This window comes from Asterias rubens, chromosome 14 (genome assembly GCF_902459465.1).
Source record: "Asterias rubens chromosome 14, eAstRub1.3, whole genome shotgun sequence".
Lineage (NCBI taxonomy): Eukaryota > Metazoa > Echinodermata > Asteroidea > Forcipulatida > Asteriidae > Asterias > Asterias rubens.
This window is the reverse complement of record NC_047075.1, coordinates 7,163,748-7,185,173: the sequence shown is the minus strand read 5'-3', so window position 1 is coordinate 7,185,173 and position 21,426 is coordinate 7,163,748. Positions and strand designations below refer to the sequence as shown.

General features: G+C 40.0%; 2 protein-coding genes across 2 annotated transcripts; both read right to left on the bottom strand.

Moving 5' to 3' along the window:
- Positions 1-135: 135 nt before the first annotated feature.
- Positions 136-4,945, bottom strand: LOC117299624. Its single transcript, XM_033783173.1, has 2 exons — positions 4,281-4,945; positions 136-2,005 (listed from the first exon to the last, which is right to left on the bottom strand). The coding sequence occupies exon 2, from the start codon at positions 1,777-1,779 to the stop codon at positions 823-825; it is 957 nt and encodes a 318-aa protein (XP_033639064.1). The 5' UTR covers positions 1,780-2,005; positions 4,281-4,945; the 3' UTR covers positions 136-822.
- A 2,299-nt stretch (positions 4,946-7,244) lies between these two features.
- On the bottom strand, positions 7,245-18,944 carry LOC117299449 (G-protein coupled receptor GRL101-like). The gene is made up of 14 exons (XM_033782986.1): positions 18,862-18,944; positions 18,014-18,124; positions 17,449-17,817; positions 17,015-17,110; positions 15,839-16,240; positions 15,296-15,421; positions 14,756-14,872; positions 14,544-14,664; positions 13,237-13,308; positions 12,598-12,669; positions 11,753-11,824; positions 10,847-10,918; positions 10,091-10,177; positions 7,245-9,612 (listed from the first exon to the last, which is right to left on the bottom strand). The coding sequence occupies exons 3-14, from the start codon at positions 17,543-17,545 to the stop codon at positions 8,391-8,393; spliced, it is 2,556 nt and encodes an 851-aa protein (XP_033638877.1). The 5' UTR covers positions 17,546-17,817; positions 18,014-18,124; positions 18,862-18,944; the 3' UTR covers positions 7,245-8,390.
- Between the last annotated feature and the right edge of the window lie 2,482 nt (positions 18,945-21,426).

The window sequence follows — 21,426 nt, the reverse complement described above, 5'->3', positions numbered from 1 at the left end:
TAATAATAATAATAATAATAATAATAATAATAATAATAATAATAATAATAATAATAATAATAATAATAATAATAATAATAATAATAATAATAATAATAATAATAATAATAATAATAATAATAATAATAATAATAACAAGACTTGTAATGCGCACATATCCACCCTGCTGTGTGTTCAGTGTGAACTGAACGATCGGAGCGACATCTTAGCGTGTTGATCTTCCTTCAAACTATAATTGAATTAATATTAGCTTACAGGAGCTGAGAAACACAATGCCATTGTTGAGTTTCTCATTCGGTTGTTGTTTGAAACAAAACCTGTCAAAACAATCGCGTCAAATTTATCAAAACAATTACATGTATGTGATAATTATACTATTATTTTACTTGTTAGTAAAGGCACTTTGTATTGTTTTAAATTCAAATTTTGAGCTATAATTACATTGTTTATAATCACAATTGGAAACCTTTTCAGGCGGTAGAGGGCGGTAGACGTACATACTAAGTGACTGGTATCTTGCTCATTTTTGCTTAGCAGAAATTTGTTTATTTTTCTCTGCTTAAGCAGCCCTATATAATTGGGACCTGGTGTATAGATGAGCAACAGTGTTCACTTAGCGAAACGAGAACCATTGGTATATAAAAGATCTATGTCATGAAGTCAATGATGCCCCATAACTTAACTTAATCGCTGTATATAGCTCACAAGCCTGAGGAAACAGTATAACAAGGGTGCTTGCTACAAAAATGAGTCGGAAACACCAGAACTATGAACTATGAAATAACGAATAGTTTTAAAGTTGGTCAATTTCCAAGACAAGAATCAAACATGGCTCTCGTAATACGAGTTTCTGTACTTGAGTCTGTCTTGATCGTTGGTCAGTATTTCAATGTGATTGGTTGGTGTATAAGCACGTGACATATCAGGATTATCGTAAGCATGTGAGTATTGTGGTATGGATCTAGAATCAGTTTCTCTTGCAGATATTGTTGAGACTTCAATACGAGCTGATAACTCCGGTTGCGTTGTCGTATTCCTTCCCGTTGATTGGTGGGGAAAATCTCCAAGAAGCAATGTGCGTAGTTGATTGGCTGAAAGCTCTTCTCTTGGTCCGTGATTGGACGGACCGAAAACATCCTCATCATCCACCAAGTCATGGGTTTCATCTTTGTATTTTCTTCTTGCACGACCTTGCTGATGAACACGACCATCAAACTGATTGGTCCTCTGTGATTGGTTGCTTTGTGAGGAGCTTGCAATGTGATTGGTCAATCCCTCAGATGACGAAATATCACTTGGTGACCTCAAACTTACAGCTGGTTGTTGTTCAGCGTGTATTTGGTGTTCAACGTGTACTTGGTGTTGCCGATATCCCGGATGAAGACGCTCTGCAGTGTTATCCGCCATGCTTGATGACGTCATGAACCCAGCTTCAAACTCTGGTGCCCTCATCGTCCCGGATACAACCTGCTCATCACCCTCATCATCTTCCAAAGCATTGGCTCGCATGATATCCACAACCTGTGGTAGGACACGTTTGATATCTCGGACTTCACTCTTCCTGCGAGACACTAGAAACCACAGGAGTAATAAGATCGTTGCTAGCATTGCTGATATTGCAACGAGACATCCGAAGATAACGAGTTCCTGGTGTGCATTATGGCCCGGATCCAATGTTGCTGGCATATTGGCTCGAGGATCCTGAGCATGGGTCTCAAAGCTTGTCATTAAAGTTAGACAAGCAGTTGTGACTAGGGCTCTTCCATGTGTGTATGACATTGTTATTGTTGGTTTGGGGGGGGGACTCTTCTTGTAAAGTTCTCCCCACCCTCTGATTCATAGGCAACGGGTAAAATGTCCGATTTTCCGGGTGCTGTTCAATCCATTATGAGTGAAATCTTAATGCAGTTTGTGTTCATGTTGTCGCTTTCTTCAGTCTATCCGTGGTTCCTTTCAGTGGTTACATCACGGTGACGTCCAATCTGTAGGAGCGTGTGGTTTTTCTCTGTTGGAATAGAAGAGTAAACAATGATTAAGAAATCTGAAGTGAATGGATTTAGATGCCAAGGTTGAGTTTAGGCTTGAGTTCAGTTGAGTTCATGTGCAACACGAGTGTTTTCTATAGCAACTTCGATGACCACTGGAATCCAAGTGTTCACAGGTTTGTTATTTGATGCACGAGTTGGGGAAGGGATACATCAAGTGAGAATACAGTACTGGTATTTTACTAATGCAAAAAAAACGTCCTGGGGACTACTGGAAGTCTTTATACTTCCCAAGTTCAATCGTTTTACCAAAAGGATAATGCTCTCCCACCGTGAAAGGAAACAAATCATCATAAGTCTTGCGACCTCGATCGAGACCAGGAAGACTTTTTATTTCTGACCTCAGATAACATGAGAGACTGGTCTTAATTCATTTCCCACGTGAATCTATTTACGGAAATATCCCAAACAAATTATTGAAGGATTCTTGTTTTGGCAAAACATATTTTCCGGGTGCGGGGAACAAACGTCTTCTTTGATACAAAGTCTTGAATATGCGAACTGATTTAAAGGCTAGTTTTGGTAATTTATTGTCAAAGACCAGTATTCTCACTTGGTGTATCGTAACATAATGTATAAATTAACAAATAATATGTGAACATTTTGGGCTTGTTTGGTCATCAAAGAAAATAATAAGGGAAAAAACCCTTGTTGCACTTATTTTGTTTGTGCTTTCAGATGACTGAGAAAGGTCCTTTCGGATGCTACAAAATGTTCGTATCTTGAGACGAAAACTATTTTCGTGACATTGTTTTATTAAATTTCACTATTAAATTTTGTTCAATTTTAAGGGAAGTTTTCTACCATCATTACATCTTTAAACCGTGTAAGTTTAATAATTCTGTGAACATTGTTTTTGTGTCGTCACAAAGTAGCCAAACCCTTTAAACTATAGTGTAAACCTACACGCAGTTTGAATTGTCCTAAAGTGGCCTTCTATATATAAAAACAGATGCACCCTTCATGCCCCACACCTTGTTTGGCTGCTAGTCTTCCCTCGAGAATTGGAACTGGTATGTGTAATGGGTTCAGACTGTAAACTACGCCCCGTTCGTTAACACGTACGTCTGGATGCATGTGTAGTCTTTTTTCAAGATGTTCTTAGTTGAGTTTGTAAAATCATAGTGCGGTGTGGAGCGGGGATTCGCAACAGTTGAGTATTACTAAACAACAACATCATCTTGTACCAAGACTAGTTTGCATACCGTGATGCCATTGTATTAATATTTTGGTCTTCAACGTTGTGGTTTACGGTGATTTCTTTAATATAATACGAGGGAACAACAGTGTGTTTTGGGTTGGCCAGCGTACATACAATGAGACTTGAAGTTCCGGTTATAGTTCAATGGAGATGTGCAAAAGGCTTTGCAATCTCACCTTGACGTATTGTTGACAGGGTTTCGAATCATGAGACATGTGTAGATCCTTTCAAAAAAGTCAAAGTTAAAATTTCGATATTTTGTTTCATTACAAGGGGTTGCACGATGAGGTATTCATTCAAGTTTGCAGTAACACCATGAACATCCAGTTTGTAAGTTTCTAGCAACTGAGGACGGTCGCCCTTTCACCAAATCCTGGAAAAAGCCTTGCCCAATGTAGTCTAAAAACACGCTAAATTATGACTTTTGTAATAGCCATGATATTTGTTCTTCTTGAATCTTGTCCACTCAATTTCAAAGAAAAGAAAAAACTTCCTGTAAGCAAAAAGCTGGACATCAGCCACAGATATTACGGCTGGTAACCTTGTTCTGGTATAGCATCATTTGCTGTGCTTAAGCAGCCCTAACTGAGCGAACCGGAATGCATGCTTGGATTGACAGATTTGTTTAGTCTGTTTTCGATATAAAGCCTCATACGCTTAATCGATCGATGGATCAATCCGGCCATGAATAGGTTGTTTTCCAAATGCATGGGGTATTTTTTGATGCACCCCTCCCCTCGGACAAAACAAACTAGTGCAGTTGGTGTACGCACATTGACTCACGTACAAGGGATTATTGCCCCCCCCCCCATTCCCCCCCCCCCCCATCCCGAAGAAATATTATGTTATAAACTAATTTGATTTTAATGAAAACACTTTATCAATCAATCAGTCAATACCAGTACATGTATACACTTTGATTGAAGCCCCTTCCACAGCGGATAAATTCTATGATGGAGTAAACCTCATTGTTCGAAAGGTTCTTGTGTTGTAACTCAATTGAAACTCCCCACTAGAAAATAATCAATTCTTACCTCAAAGTTTCCAAAGATTCTCACACTACGTCTACGACCATACGTAAATATCCAGTGTAACCAAAGCGTAGATTCAGTGAAAGCTTGAAGATCTGTGCGTGCAAACTGAATGATTGTTATGATAAAGCATAACTCGCATAACTCCAGGCACACTCACTGCAGCAGTATGTTGAAAGTCAATATACCATTGTTGACTTTGACTTCTGTGGCTGATTGTATAGTTCATAAATGGAAATGGATTTAAGTAATACTTCCATGGTTTAATGTCCTGGCTCCGTGATTTGATCAGAATGCTGGTTGGACTTCAGTTCATTTGTAACTGAAAAAACGCATTCTTGTTATGTACTCACACGACTACCCGATGGCAAAACAGTTTTGTAACCCATTGAAGTCCACACAGCTGCAAATGGTAGTCTTTCCATGTATATGTACCATAATCTACTGACTGTACGTACGATTGGTTATCACAACGTCTTGTACGCAGAAGCCACAATACTTTTATCTAAGCAGCTCAGATCTTTGTGAGGAGTTTCACGAAGACGTAATAACCCAGTCCACCATGCAGCCGTGCTAGGAAATAACTGATGAAAACCCCCAGAAGTGTCTAGTGTATTAGGGAGTTAACGTGTAAAGTGGATTACCATGCTTGTGGTTAAAGACAGCACAGCGTGTTTCTTTGTTGGGTTTACGCCCCATGGCTCACTATGACCTCGATTTATACCATGATACAAGCTGCCTTTAGGTAGACTGGTGCCCTATATAGACAGGTATCGGCTTTACAGAGCCAGTGATATCATTGGATACACGTTCATGTATTGCAGTTGGGTTTACGCCCATGGCTCACTATGACCCCGATATAAACCATGATACAGTCAAGCTGCCTTTAAGTAGACTGGTGCCCTATATAGACATGTATCGGCTTTACAGAGCCAGTGATATCAATGGATACACGTTCATGTATTGCAGTTGGGTTTACGCCCCATGGCTCACTATGACCTCGATATAAACCATGATACAGTCAAGCTGCCTTTGGGTAGACTGGTGCCCTATATAGACAGGTATCGGCTTTACAGAGCCAGTGATATCATTGGATACACGTTCATGTATTGCAGTTGGGTTCACGCCCATGGCTCACTGTGACATCGACAGAAACCATGGAACAGTCAAGCTGCCTTTAAGTAGACTGGTCCCCTATACAGACAGGTATCGGCTGTACAGAGCCAGTGATGTCATTGGCTACACGTCCATGTATTGCATTTGGGTTTACGCCCATGGCTCACTGTGATTCACGATACAGTCGAGCCTTAGACTGGTCCCCTATACAGACACTGACAGGTATCGGCTTTACAGAACAAGAGGTATCATACACGTTCATGTATTGCAGTTACGCCCCATGGCTTCGTGACCTCGATTTATTCATGTATCGTGTATAAATGTGCTTAGCAGGTTTCTGTGCATGCTTAGCACGAAATCGGGCACATGCGGCAATAAGGGTATAGGCTAACGTAACTGTGAGTATTATTATTATAATTTTTTTTTTTTTTATGTTTTAAAAGTTTTTATTAATAGACTTCATTTTCCTTGTTCTGTTTTTATATTCCTCGTGAGAAAGGTGCCTCTCTTTGTCCAACTCTTCTGAAAAGTTAAGAATAATAATTAGTTGCCAAAAAGTAAGTAAGATTCAGTGGCGGAAAATTTGCCAAAAATCTAACCAATCAGAAGTACCATATTTTTTAAGGTGTCATGCTCTTTGTTGGCCTCAGTCTTTCTTTCAAAAAGTTAGGTACGTAAACCGACTCAAGCTTATCTTATTCAACCGTTGGCGGGGTGATTTCAATATGCGGCTGGCGAAAGTCCGCATCAGCATACTGTACATTTGTAAAGTAGGATTTGAAACTTCGCATGGTGGTATCTTGGTGAGGTTCTCGTATGCACTTGAGTAGTAAGTGTTGCTTCGGAAGACCATCCTTTAGCCGACTTCAATTTAAAAAGAAACACCGGTAGAAATGTCGTCAAATATTTTCATTTTGTTTTATTTTGTGGCTAGTCTATACCCTCACAATCAGCGGCCGAAACAAAATATTAAAACTGCACTTTTCTGACGGACTTCGTCAGCCCTTTAAAGAAACCCAGAAAGACAATACTTATGATTAAGGTGTATGCCCCTTGATGACATCTTAGCTCTAAATTATAACCCCCCCCCCCCCTCCCTTTCAAAAAAAGATGTTGGGCGTGAACCTGAGTCGATCGAGCTAATCTTTTTCTACCGTTGGCGTCGTGAACTTCTGACAGCGCCCTCTTTTGAATCATTCAGCCCGTCAATGATTAAAGGGCCATTTTAAAAGATTAGCATTAAAGTTATTATAAAATGAGCTACATTTTGCTGTAAAATCAAATAAATAAAATAAAAACACATGACAAGTCAATAAAAAACAACTGAAAACAAGCTCTTTGAAATGTCCAACTGTTTTTACTTCATAAATGGACAGCTACCAACTTATTCGATCAAATTCAATTAAAAACTCTCATATAAATTAACACAATATTTTATTATTTTATGTTGTAATCAACGACCGCAAAAGTTACAATAGACTCGATTATGACTAACGTATCAAGAAGAGTAATGATGGTGCAATTATTAACGCCTTAAAGGCAGTTGACACTATTGGTTATTACTCAAAATAATGATCAGCATAAAACCTTACTTGGTAACGCGTAATGGGGGAGGCTGATAGTATAAAACATTGTGAGAAACGGCTCCCTCTGAAGTGACGTAGTTTTCGAGAAAGAAGTAATTTTCCACGAATTTCATTTCGAGACCTCAAGTTTAGAATTTGAGGTCTCGAAATCAAGCATCTGAAAGCACACAACTTCGTGTGACAAGGGTGTTTTTTCTTTCATGGTTATCTCGCAACTCCGACGACCAATCGAGCTCAAATTTTCACAGGTTTGTTATTTTGTGCATATATTGAGATACACCAAGTGAGAAGACTGGTCTTTGACAATAACCAATAGTGTCCACTGTCTTTAACCCGTGGACATAGTATGCCAATAATAATGTCACATCAACACATGGTCGTACTGTCCTTGACTGTAGGCTCACTCACTCAGTAACTCACTTAGTCGACCCAAGTTGTCGCGTTGCCGCATGTTTGAGTCGGGCTCTATGTCTGACACGCAACACAACTCTATCCTGCATACAGCTGATCAGCTCCTCCTTGTTGTTTACTCCTGCGCCCTCAATCAGGGTCTTGAACATGGCCTTGGTGGGTCTTCCGGGGCCACGCCTGCTGTGAGTGGGCTCCTACACGATGACTTTATTGGCGGGTAGATCTGGGTGCCGTAGACAGTGACCAGCAAGACGTAGGCATTGTGACCAGCAAGGCACAACCAGCGTTCCCCGATCTTTTCACTCAGTGCGGGGATGTTGCCATAGAGCTCCAGATTGATGATGTGATCCCTCCAGGAGACATTCTGTGCCATCCGTAGCATCCTGGTGTAGCAACCATTGATGGATTTGGTCATCGCCTTGTTGAGAATCCAAAGACTCACACCCATACAGCAAGATGATTTCTATTGCGGCATGAAAGAATCTCAGCTTTAAACCCTTGGGGAGCTGAGATGTCCAGATCTTCTTCATGTCATGGAGGGCTTTCCATGCAAGCGCCTTATGGACTTTGATAATTTTCTCTGTGCTCTGCATCATGGAGCCGAGGTACTTGAAATCGTCAACCTCAGAAGGTCTTAAGCGTAGCTACTGCAGTTTAAATTGCTTGTAAAGTTTATTTTGCTGCTCTCAAATTTGTCTAAAACATGGTATAAACTCTGAAAGGTTCACTGAAGCCATAGAACCAAAATAAATGCTGTTTGTCAATGGGCTATTAAATAATTCCGTAAGGGATCTTAAAAACAAATCACGGACATGTCGATCGGGCCTCATTGAAGATAAGGTTTCACAGGTCTTTGCTTGCAGCGTGGAAAAATGAGTAAGTTTAATACTAGCTGAGTATGTTTTCGTTCTACTGGCTTCAGACCGGCTGGGCTGCGGAGGACTTTTAATGGCCTTACGTTTCGACCCATGCAGAGTCTTTCTCGTAGCTGTATAGATTGTTACAAGCGTGTTTCGCAGGTTGGACACTCATTCTCACAATTACAACTCGTGCTACCCTTTGCCTCAGTATTCGTCCCTTCCCCATTACAGCACTTTGAGAAACAAGACACGGTACTAACTGATATAGCTTTACCTTTTGAGCGACGATCAGAAACAAGACTGAATATTGTATATAGATATGGATTGATGGATGAATTGATTGGTAGGATAAAGACAACGGTCCAAGCATACATGAAGGGCTGAATAGTAATAGCACCAGTCTGAGACAGTATCCCCATAATAATAACAGGCATCCAACACATGAGGTCCGTACCTACAATAACCGCCATACGTAGTGCCATATTCATCTCTTCATTACCAGTCATATTAGCTCTAGATTCCTTCATTCTTTGATGTGATGCTCTGAACTTGAAGAAGATGGCTGTATAGGCGATTGTGATAATCAAGAAACAGATTAAGTTAACACCTAAGAAGAGGATGATGGAGTATGTCCACGCAGGTTTGAGATCTTTCGGGACTGGGATTCTGAAACTATGCCTACCGTTATCAAGGCTCCCTTCCTGGAGGTCGTACGAAGCGGGTTTAGTGATGAGAGGCAAGCCGATACAAACGTCTGATAGACCGTATATATCAGAGTCGGCATCGGCCAGTATTGTTGGTAAACTACTAAGTATGAAACCAACCATCCAGATGGTCGCTACGGCAATACGCGCAGTGAACTGCGTCAAACGAATGATGCCATGGGGATAAACTATACAGAAAAATCGATCAAGACTAATGAGTGTGACGAAGAACACACTCGCCTCACTGGATAATACAGAGACGATACCAGCAAACTTACAAACTCGTCCCAACCTCCATGAGGTAGACACAGTGTAGTACAACTCGCCATAGTGTATATCAGCAGTTGCTATAGTAACCATGTAAACACCCATTAGGAGGTCTGAGATCGCTAAGTTGAGCACAAGGAAGTTATGGACGTACTTTGTACCGTGTCCAAGGCTTTGCGTCATACCGATTCGACATCGCCATGCGACTACAGCAATGTTACCGATGAGGGCGCTAAGACCTAGGATCCACATGGACACTCGTAGGAATGTATTTTGCATGAGACTGCCGCAGTTGAATAAAGGTGACTGCTGCTGCGTCGTGTAACATTGGTCTGTATCAAAAGACTCCAGTCCTTTGAATTCACAGCAAAGCCGATGGTCATCTACGTACCTTTGGAAATAAATACAAACGAGCACAGTTCTGTAATGTAATGGTATGGATGACATGCACAAGTGTAGTTGTTGGTGATGTCACATAGCCATGGGTGCCGCCATGTTTGGCTCATATGTTTATTACACAACAGTGACATGCACGATAGTTCAGTTCACAAATACTATAAGCAGTTCTATTATGAAATTCATGGAGTAGTCTGACCACAAATTCAAATAAGTTTCTATTGAAATCACAACAACATTGCTGTTTTTGTAAGCGTGTAGCTTTGTTTCAAAACTCTAGTACGAAGAATGTTGCTTGATTTGCAGTGCATTGTTTCCCAAGCCCATTGGAACACGAGGCGTCCAGCCGTGACCACCTCGCTCTGTGCTGGCCAACAAATACCTAGCTTAAGTATAAAGTAATGTTGTCACTTAATAGTTTGGTATAGTTTGGGATATTGTAGTATAAGTGAATAAATAGCTCAGATTCTTACAGTGTTCGTAACTTCGTTAAGTTCTGGATAGCACCAGGTTGTACGGTGATTGGGTCGTCTCTGCCGAACTTGCCTCGCATCAACACGCTGAAAGTACATCAAATATTAAATAATAATAGTCAGGTTTGCATGTTATTATAGCTTTCATCACCTGAGTGGAATTCGGAGAACTTTACAGGCATTGGACACTATTGGTAATTACTCAAAATAATTATTGGAATTAAACCTTACTTGGTGACGAGTATTGGGGAGAGGTTGATGGTATAAAACATTGTGAGAAACGGCTCCCTCTGAAGTGCCATAGTTTTAGAGAAAGACGTAATAATTTTCCACGAATTTGAATTCGAGACCTCCGATTTAGAACTTGGTCTCGAAATCAACCATCTAAACGCACACAACTTCGTGTGACAATGGTGTTTTTTTCTTTCATTATTATCTCGCAAGTTCGATGACCGATTGAGCTCAAATTTTCACAGGTTTGTTATTTTATGCTTATGTTGAGATACACCAACTGTGAAGGCTAGTCTTTGACAATTACCAATAGTGTCCACTGCCTTCAATATGGGTTAAAGTTGGTTTCAAAGTTTTTCGAATCCTGTTTTAGTTTAGATGTCTTCAACCCCTCCCCGACCCACCCCCCCCCAAAAAAAAAAAAATAATAATAATAACTGCGAAAAAAGTATGCCCAAGTTGCTTACACATTATGATTTCGAATCCTGTTTTAGTCAATCTTACTCAGTCCTAAATTGTTCTTACATTGTTGTGAGTTGATCTAACCCACGGAAAGCAGCTTCATGGATTGCTCCTAAAGGGACGTCTTGAATAACGCTGCAAAACAGAAGTGAACTTGAGTTAGTTATAGCACAACATGTGAATATTCAAAAAGGCAAATAACATAAAACCATGGTCCACACAGTGCACCAACAGTACATCAAATTACATAGCCAACTAATTTGAAGATGATAATGATTATATCCAATTTATACAAAGAGCCAAAAACACATCTTATTATATCTGTGAAGAAGTAAACAACCGAAATCATTAAAAACCGAGTTACACATCAACAATTGCATAGGCCCCTAACACACACAAGACTATAATGGATTATAAGGGGGGATCCATTGCTTAATAGACACTGGAAAACTATTGGTAATTGTCAAAGACCAGTGTTTTCACTTAGTGTATTTCAACACATGCATAAAATAAAAAACCTGTGAAAATTTGAGCTCAATCGGTCGTCGAAGTTACGAGATATTAATGAAAGAAAAAACACCCTTGTCACACCATGGTCAAACGAAGTTGTGTGCTTTCAGATGCTTGATTTCGAGACCTCAAATCCTAAATCTGAGGTCTCGAAATCAAATTCATGGAAAATTACTTCTTTCTCGAAAACTACGTCACTTCAGAGGGAACCGTTTCTCACAATGTTTTATACTATCAACCTCCCCCCCCCCCATTACTTGTTACCAAGTCAGGTTTTATGCTAATAATTATTTTGAGTAATTACCAATACCAAACTTTATTGTGATTGCGCCATATTTTTAACACTATAGGCAAACAAAGACATTATTAGTGTGCATATAGTGTAAACCGTTATAAAGTTTTATATTATTGGTTCTCGAATCGGCCGTGAACAGTAAATGTTATATTGGCAATACTTACATTCCGTGCAGATTAGTCAGTTCTTTGAATGTGTCTTGTCGCAAAACAGAGAGGTCATTCTGTGAGATGTTTCTGCAAAGAGTAAAACACACAATGGTACAAAAATCTATGGAAATCGCACTAAATTTTTTGAGACAAGATAACAACAAAGCAATAGGAGACTTTTGGGACGCTTGGTGGCAGCAGACTTACCAGGTAAACTCCATTGTTCCCGGTAATGTGCGCATGCTCAGAGCTACGTAAACAATGGACATTTACCTGGTAGGTCTGCTGCCACCTAGCGTTCCAAAGTCTCATATTCAATAATTGTTAACTTGCTTTGAGACCTTCCACTAGCCCGTATTCTTTGTTTTTTGGATGGGCGTTAGGGCAGCCTAGGAGAAAACTGTACATTTCTAGTGTAGCATTTCAAGGGCACCAAGTCATCTACCAGTGGACATGTAGGCAAGCACCTTCGTTGCCTCGACTTTACTGACTGAAGGCAAACACTTATTGACAAAAATGTGAAAAATTTGAAGATAATATACATGGACATTAAGAAACATTAAATTTTCATTGTGCCGCATATTCAATTCAACTCAATTCAACGTAATACTTGCGTGAGTGTATAATTCAACTGTAATGAACGGTTGAGTGTGTTGTCTTTGTTTAGATGCATGGCGCTTGTAATTTAGGCAGCGCTGGCAGATTACACTATCTAACGACTTGTCATCAAGTCTAATTTTTACTCGACGTTTCAACCAGTATCTTCTCTTTGTATAATAGCAGAAAGTTGCTTTGCATTTTCTATAATCAGTGCATTAACAATAAATATGATCGTAGAGGGCTTTGGGGGGTCTACTTACAGCCAAGATAAACTGCTTAATCCTTCAAATGACAAGGGTGCTATCTCCTCAATGCTATTGTTCGTAAGATATCTAACAAAGACAAAACATGGTTGTTATTATTAATGTCATTTCTGAAAGCACACGGTGGACAAGAAGGGTAATTTATTGCATTGTACTCTCCTGTAACTTCAATGACCAATTTCAGTCCACATTTCCACGGTCTTGTATGTTGTGCATGTTGGGTTACAACTTGAAAGTACAGCCGTCGACTTCAGAAAACTCTTCCTAACTTAATACTAATCTTAGGACTTAAGACGAGTCCCAACCCTGCACTGTAGCATGCAGACATTAAGATTAATCCTAAGTTAGGACGAGTTTCTCGTTCTAACTCGAGATAAGACACTTCCTAACTCTTTGTGAAATCGACGGCTGGTCTTTGAAAACTACCAATAATGTCCAATGCCTTTAAGTAATTTAACAAGACTTGGACTATTAAACCAAGGCACTGAACACCTTTGGTAATTTTTAAAGACCAGTATTCTCACTCGGTGTAACCCAACGGTATGCATAAAATCACAAAAATTTGACTTAAAAGTCAAATATAAAGCTGTTGTTTGCTGTCTTTCTTTACACTCTTGTAGTGTGTAAAATACTTACAATGTATGAAGTCTAAAGAAACGTTTGAAGTTTCCCGGTTCAAGTTTGCTCATATTCCTGCCAGAAAGTCGCCTTTAAATAAAAAATAAAAAATAATTCGAACTAATAGAACCAAATGATACTAAAACATAAGACACTATTTTGGATCGGTTCTTTCGTTTTTACCCAAGTTTAATACAAACAAAGACCAGATCTTCCGTTTATTTATATTAATATTTGCCGCTCTATCTTAATTTATTTTCTTTGTTCAACCCCAAAGTGTTTAAAAAGTCACACCCTTTAAAAGGTGAACCGTCGCTGGCTATACGACGGTTGTTTGGCTTCTGTCTGGCATCCATGAACACTTTCGCTGGCTATACGACGGTTGTTTGGCTTCTGTCTGGCATCCATGAACACTTTCGCTGGCTATACGACGGTTGTTTGGCTTCTGTCTGGCATCCATGAACACTTTCGCTGGCTATACGACGGTTGTTTGGCTTCTGTCTGGCATCCATGAACACTTTCAGACAACATTGGGAGACCGCCAATCCAGATCAATGGTTCAGTTTGGGGCTGCGCTGGCGCGTTAAACCGAATGTCGTTGGTTCGATTCCTGTTCTTTGTATTGCCCATTGTTTATTGTGGCAAGTATAGTTCGCGTTTCCAGACTGCTTGCGGTACCACCATTATTATTTACTTTAGCTCTTTTAGTACTAAAATATACTCTATTCATGTAAACGGAGTTAAATCACTGTTTGAAGAGCCATATGAAGGACTCTTTTTCAAGTGGTCTTCCACTCTTTTAGATTGAAGTTTGCATCTTTTTGAGTGATTTTTCACTCTGTCCTGGAGTGAAACCTCTCTAAAAGAGTGAAATAACCACCACTCTGGTGTTTTTCACCATTTTACATTTAGAGGGTAATTTCTTTGTTCAACCCCGAATCATGTTAAGTTGACCCGCTCAGTTTCCCTTGTGGTTTAATTGATATCTGAAAAAAGGGAAATCAAAACAGTTTATGGTTGGTATGGCTTCTGACTGGCACATGAACAGATTTTGGACATGGGGATACCCTAAAGATAGCTCGATTGGGGAAGCGCTAGCGCGTTAAACCGGATATTATTGGTTCAAATCCTTTTCTTTTTATTGTTTATTGTGGCCAGTGGGTTTCGCATTGCCAGAGACTGCTGGCGGTACCACTTCACACCCCGGGATTTCCAGAGTTGAAAGGTCATTTGGACCTTATGAAGGTAGCCCTCATAAGAACAATGTAAAGCTCTGACAACTACTGTAAACAAAATCAGATTATGTGAAACGCTTAGATACTAACAAAACATCAGTTGTGGCCGCCATGTTGTCTAGTGTTTCCTTCGTCCAGCCTGTCTGACAAACAACGTAGAGGTCGCCCTCCTCATACCAGCAATCACATTCAACTGGACAGCGATTCTTATCTAAAGAAAATAATGGATTTTGTTAAAAGTCAATAGACGCTAAATATGTTTTTATTTTATTTTGCCTAATATGAAGTAGCAGTAAACTCACCACAGTTGATTTCATCATCCTTAAGTAGGCACTGTTCCTTTCCATCACACACTTGTTCCCATAGCAAGCACTGCCCACTTCGACTGCACTGAAAATACTCGGGACAACTTACAGATGCTGATGGGGAAAAACACATGACGTAATGAGTGACTGTTGTAATTATTGTGTCCAGTGCAATGTATTCACAACAAAAAAGCAATATTCACGAGCGAAATGCCTTTTAAAAATCCTATACAATTTAAATATGATCGAGCAAGGCATGCTGGGGAAAAAATGGCGCGGTGAGATCGATCATCCCACGGAACGAGGTTGGACTAAAAAGGGATTTTGTATATACATAGTAACTCGGGAGAATAGTTCAAAATCATGCAAACTTTTAGCATTGTCCGTACACAACAGTTTAAGTTAAAATGATGACATGCTTCTCATTTTATAGTTGATAATACAAAACATGCGCACTGTCTGTGACTGTTGTTTGTCATCAGTCAATCCTGTATTATACCAAAGGTTTGTTGGTTGGTGGAAGTTAGATTGTCTTACAGCATTGGTTTTCATCCGTTCCATAACCGCATTGTACGAAGCCATCGCATACAGCGTCTACTGCTATACAGATTGTTGTGTTGTCACAGTGGAACTCTCCTTCTCGTCCACATATCCCATCGTCAACTGCAAGTAGAGGAATATAATGTTTTAATTTATTTTTAAAAAATGTTGTGAACTAGTCGACTGTCTTATAGCAATGCCACAGAATTGCCAACTCATGAAGGACTTTTTGTTTTGGTTTCTTCTGGCACTGGGTAACTACCCAGTAACTACTTTTTCGAGTTATGTGGAAAGACATTGGAACCAAGGGGGACATTTGCCATTCTAGAGCAGTGTCTTACCAATATACCACCGAGATTGCCCGGTAGCTAGAGCACTTTGTTTAATTAATGTTAAATTTGAATCGTTACTCCCCATTACTCGTTACCAAGAATGGTTTTATGCTAATAATTATTTTGAGTAATTACCAATTGTGTCCACTGCCTTTAAAGGCAGAGTTTGATTTATTATTATTATTGGCATTATAGTTTAATATCTTACTTGAGTCGTACATCTTGATTTCCATCTTAAATCCACGTCTCGTTACTGAATAATCTGACGTAAACATGACGTATGCTTCATCTCCACGAGTCAGAATCGAAGTTAGCTTCGTAGGTCCAGATATCACCAACTCATCACCAGTTTCCGTGTGTATTACATCAGTCGAAGTAGTACTTATATCACCAAGGATTAAACCTTGACTAAAGATAGTTACTTTGTCATATCTGGTTTCAGTATCAAAATCTAGAATATTGACTTGTATGAATCCGTTGGCGTTGTCTGACTGTATACTCCATATACAATCCGTGTCTGGTTTATAGTCGCTTGGGTAATAGGGGGAGGTTAGGTTGTACGTTTTGTGATCCTTCGTTAGGTAGATTGTTAACTCACCACACGAACTAACTGAAGAAAAACACATTGGATAATATTTGCAAGTAAGATACTCATCACCTTAAGAAACCTGGCCCTGAATAAAATCTTGAAAAACATATTATTACTATTTTTCAAGAAGGTTTTAAAACTTTAGTGGAAGTTCGTATAACTAATAGAGGTGTGCGGTAACATGCACATCTGTCTGCCTGCTTATGGAACACTCAAGTTGTGTTTACTGTAAGAAGTCACACGTGACAAACGGGCGAATCAGTTACAGTAAGTTTTATGGATTGGGATAATGGTAGGTCGAGGGTTAATAATAATAACAATAATGGTCGATATTTATACAGCGCTTTAAAAGGCTGGAATATACAGTACTTCATGCAAGGTAAGGGACTTAGTTTAAATTGTTAGATCTACTCCTTTTACATAGCACCATGTGATGGTTTACAACGTGCTGTGGCGCAATATGCCACTGCACTGGATTTGTTTACCTATATCACACAACACACGGGACAAACGGCCTAACGTCCCATCCGAAGGACGACGCAATGGTTAAGTGTCTTGCTTAAAGGACACAAGCGTCACGGTAGGGGATTATGAGATGTTTAGCTTTGGGTTTAGACTATAGGGTGAATCTATTATGCCATAAGTTTTATGTAGGATTAGTGTTAGGGTTGTTTAACTTGGGGTTAGATTATCCTACGACCTTATGCCATTAGTTTTATGGGTAGGATTATTGTTAGAGTTAGGTTTAGGGTTACAGTTAGCTTTGGGTTTAGATTATAACATGACTACGCTTACGTCCGCAGTAGTAGAGTTCCAAGAACTTGCTCAATGGTCTTGCCAGGCAAATCAGATCCGGTGACCCACACGTTATTTGATTCTCCTCGCAACTCACTGGACAAAAAACTGATTTATTAGTTCAGAAAAAGTGTAATATCTTGTTTGTTTTGGCATTTAATTTGTATAATAATCATTTCAGGAACATGGCAGTTTATTGGCGATTATAATTTGACTTGCAAATAAAATACAATTACCCATGGCGCAAGCGCTAATTATTAAATGAGGTGCATTTTGGTATAGCTTCTTGCGATCAACCTTGAACCTCAATCCAAGCCTAATTCGCGCGTACCTAGTATTTGCGAACATGTCTATGGCTTTGAACCACAGCCATGATAGTGTTTGTGCTTTGAACACGTTTATTCAATGATGCCCTCTAGTGGGGGGAGTCTTACCATTTCTTCGTGACTCTACGTGGAATGAGAACCCGCTATTCTTGCCAATATAGTCGGCCTCAAAATAAATCCACATGTTCGCATTCCTTGATGCCATTGCAACCAATGGTTTGTGGTCACCACCGGTTAATCTCGCTCCAATCTGTGTTGTCTTATTTGCGACTGTGTCACCCCAGCCAAATGTCAACGGATCGTCGTTACCATAAAGCTGAATCTCTTGTGCAGTAACAAAGACATGAAATCCAGGGGGTGCCACTATTTGCCAAACACACTTCAAGTTGTTGTAGTAATCCCGAGGGTAATTTGGAGAACTGAGTGTAAAAGGTTGAACATGATGCGAAAGCTCAATTGTTCTGCGTCCACAGGGACCTAAAAAGGAAAATCTATAAGTTACTAATTATTTTACGACGACAGGTGGCAGCAGACTATATTAAAAATGTCTTGAATGAGAAACTTTGGAATGCTGAATGGCAGCAGACTTACAAGATAAACGTCCATTGTTTTCAGTGGACCAGTCAAATGCTAGAGACTAGAATAATAATGTACAGTTGATCAAATTGCTTACCACAGAGAGCGATATTGTCGCCCTGACATCTCCCATAATCACCACATAATGTGTCTACGTGAACACACCGGCCTTCAGATCTGCAAACTATCTCATTGTCTGTACAGGAGTCTTTGAGTGAATGATGCAAAGACAATAGAGAGCGTTATATTTAATCTGGACACTATTGGTAATTGTCAATGTCCAGTCTCCTCACTTGGTGTATGTCAACTATGCATAACATAGCAAACCCGTGTGAAAATTTAGTTCAATTGGTGGTCGAAGTTGCGAGATAATACTGATAGAAAAAACACCCTTGTCACACAAAAGATGTGCTTTCAGATGCTTGATTTCGAGACCTCAAATTCAAATTCTGAGGTCTCGAAATCAAATTCATGGAAAATTATTTCTTTCTCGAAAACTACGTTACTTCAGAGGGAACCGTTTCTCACAATGTTTTATACTGTCAACCTCTCCCCATTACTCATTACCAAGGAAGGTTTTATGCCAATTATTATGTTGAGTTTACCAATAGTGTCCACTGCCTTTAAGCAATTTTAACCTTTGATGAGGTACATAGAAACTGGATTTTCTTTTTCCGGAATACTGTTCAAGTAAATCTAGATTATCTGTCTGGATTTACTTGGACATTATTCCGGAAAAAGAAGGTCGATTTCAAGAAGAGTTAGGACTAGTCCTAAGTTAGGACTAGTCCTAGGAGATATGCAAAACGTATGGCTAGTCCTAAGTTAGGACGAGTAACTCGTCCTAAGTTAGGACGAGCTCGAGATAAGACTGGTCTTAACTCTTTGTAAAATCCACCCCAGGAACTCCTGCCACACCGGTTTTACCCCCATGGTCATACTCACTACACCCAAGTTCGTCCCCATAGTCTTCACAGTCTACATAACCATCGCAGATAGATGAGTTGTGTATACATACACCAGTTGGGCACGGGTACTGACCCAAGTCGCAATCTGAAAGGTAACCAATGAGCACTGATAGATGAGTTGTGTATACATACACCAGTTGGGCACGAGTACTGACCCAAGTCGCAATCTGAAAGGTAACCAATGAGCACTGATAGATGAGTTGTGTATACATACACCAGTTGGGCACGAGTACTGACCCAAGTCGCAATCTGAAAGGTAACCAATGAGCACTGATAGATGAGTTGTGTATACATACACCAGTTGGGCACGAGTACTGACCCAAGTCACAATCTGAAAGGTAACCAATGAGCACTGATAGATGAGTTGTGTATACATACATCAGTTGGGCACGAGTACTGACCCAAGTCGCAATCTGAAAGGTAACCAATGAGCACTGATAGATGAGTTGTGTATACATACACCAGTTGGGCACGAGTACTGACCCAAGTCACAATCTGAAAGGTAACCAATGAGCACTGATAGATGAGTTGTGTATACATACATCAGTTGGGCACGAGTACTGACCCAAGTCGCAATCTGAAAGGTAACCAATGAGCACTGATAGATGAGTTGTGTATACATACATCAGTTGGGCACGAGTACTGACCCAAGTCGCAATCTGAAAGATAACCAATGAGCACTGATAAATGAGTTTTGTATACATACACCAGTTGGGCACGAGTACTGACCCAAGTCACAATCTGAAAGGTAACCAATGAGCACTGATAGATGAGTTGTGTATACATACATCAGTTGGGCACGAGTACTGACCCAAGTCGCAATCTGAAAGGTAACCAATGAGCACTGATAGATGAGTTGTGTATACATACATCAGTTGGGCACGAGTATTGACCCAAGTCGCAATCTGAAAGGTAACCAATGAGCACTGATAAATGAGTTGTGTATACATACATCAGTTGGGCACGAGTACTGACCCAAGTCGCAATCTGAAAGGTAACCAATGAGCACTGATAGATGAGTTGTGTATACATACATCAGTTGGGCACGAGTACTGACCCAAGTCGCAATCTGAAAGGTAACCAATGAGCACTGATAGATGAGTTATGTATACATACACCAGTTGGGCACGAGTACTGACCCAAGTCGCAATCTGAAAGGTAACCAATGAGCACTGATAGATGAGTTGTGTATACATACACCAGTTGGGCACGAGTACTGACCCAAGTCACAATCTGAAAGGTAACCAATGAGCACTGATAGATGAGTTGTGTATACATACATCAGTTGGGCACGAGTACTGACCCAAGTCGCAATCTGAAAGGTAACCAATGAGTACTGATAGATGAGTTGTGTATACATACACCAGTTGGGCACGAGTACTGACCCAAGTCACAATCTGAAAGGTAACCAATGAGCACTGATAGATGAGTTGTGTATACATACATCAGTTGGGCACGAGTACTGACCCAAGTCGCAATCTGAAAGGTAACCAATGAGCACTGATAGATGAGTTGTGTATACATACATCAGTTGGGCACGAGTACTGACCCAAGTCGCAATCTGAAAGGTAACCAATGAGCACTGATAAATGAGTTTTGTATACATACACCAGTTGGGCACGAGTACTGACCCAAGTCGCAATCTGAAAGGTAACCAATGAGCACTGATAGATGAGCTGTGTATACATACATCAGTTGGGCACGAGTACTGACCCAAGTCGCAATCTGAAAGGTAACCAATGAACACTGAAAACACTTTTTTTTTCCCTTTTTTTTTTTTACTTGTTTATCATGAGGAACCTCTCAGTGAAATAATGTTTTCAGTGCTGCCCAGCAACTAAACACACCGTAATTTAAAATTGTATTAATATAAAAATGTATTTATAAAAACTAATTGATTAAGAGCAATATTAAAAATAGAAAAACAGTCAGATTTAAATAAAGACTACGAACATACGACACCAGCACAACGTCTTTACCAGCAATTCAATAAAGACAAAGGTTAAACATCTGGGCCAGCCAGGAAAAGCACCGCATGCCCACCTGTTAACAATTCAAATTTATGTATCCACAGAAATCACTGGTCATGTAAAATCCAATACCTGGGACCAGTCTATGATTGGATCGAGAAATTAATGCACATCAACTCGCTTACCGTTTGGTGCAATCTCAGTAACTGTTGCATTCAACACGTAGTAACCATCTAAGTGATTACGCAGAGCAAACGATACAAGTTGCCCACGTGACGCCAACGCTTGCTGTGTTACCCACATCCGGGAGCTTCTTGACGTCACATACTCACGAAATGTTACCGGAAGAGAATCATCATACGTCACAATATGTAGCACTGTCGATTGGTCAGAAGGGTCCTGGCCGTCGCCAATGGTAATTTTCAAGGGTGGATAGTCGAAAGTGATTTGTTGGATAAAGAGGAAGTGGAGAGAGACAAGATGGTCATCCGAGGCCGTTATGAGAAATAAACAATCCATAGAATGAGGGCTGATTGGTTCATACGTGATCACGTGATATAGTCCATCGGTGA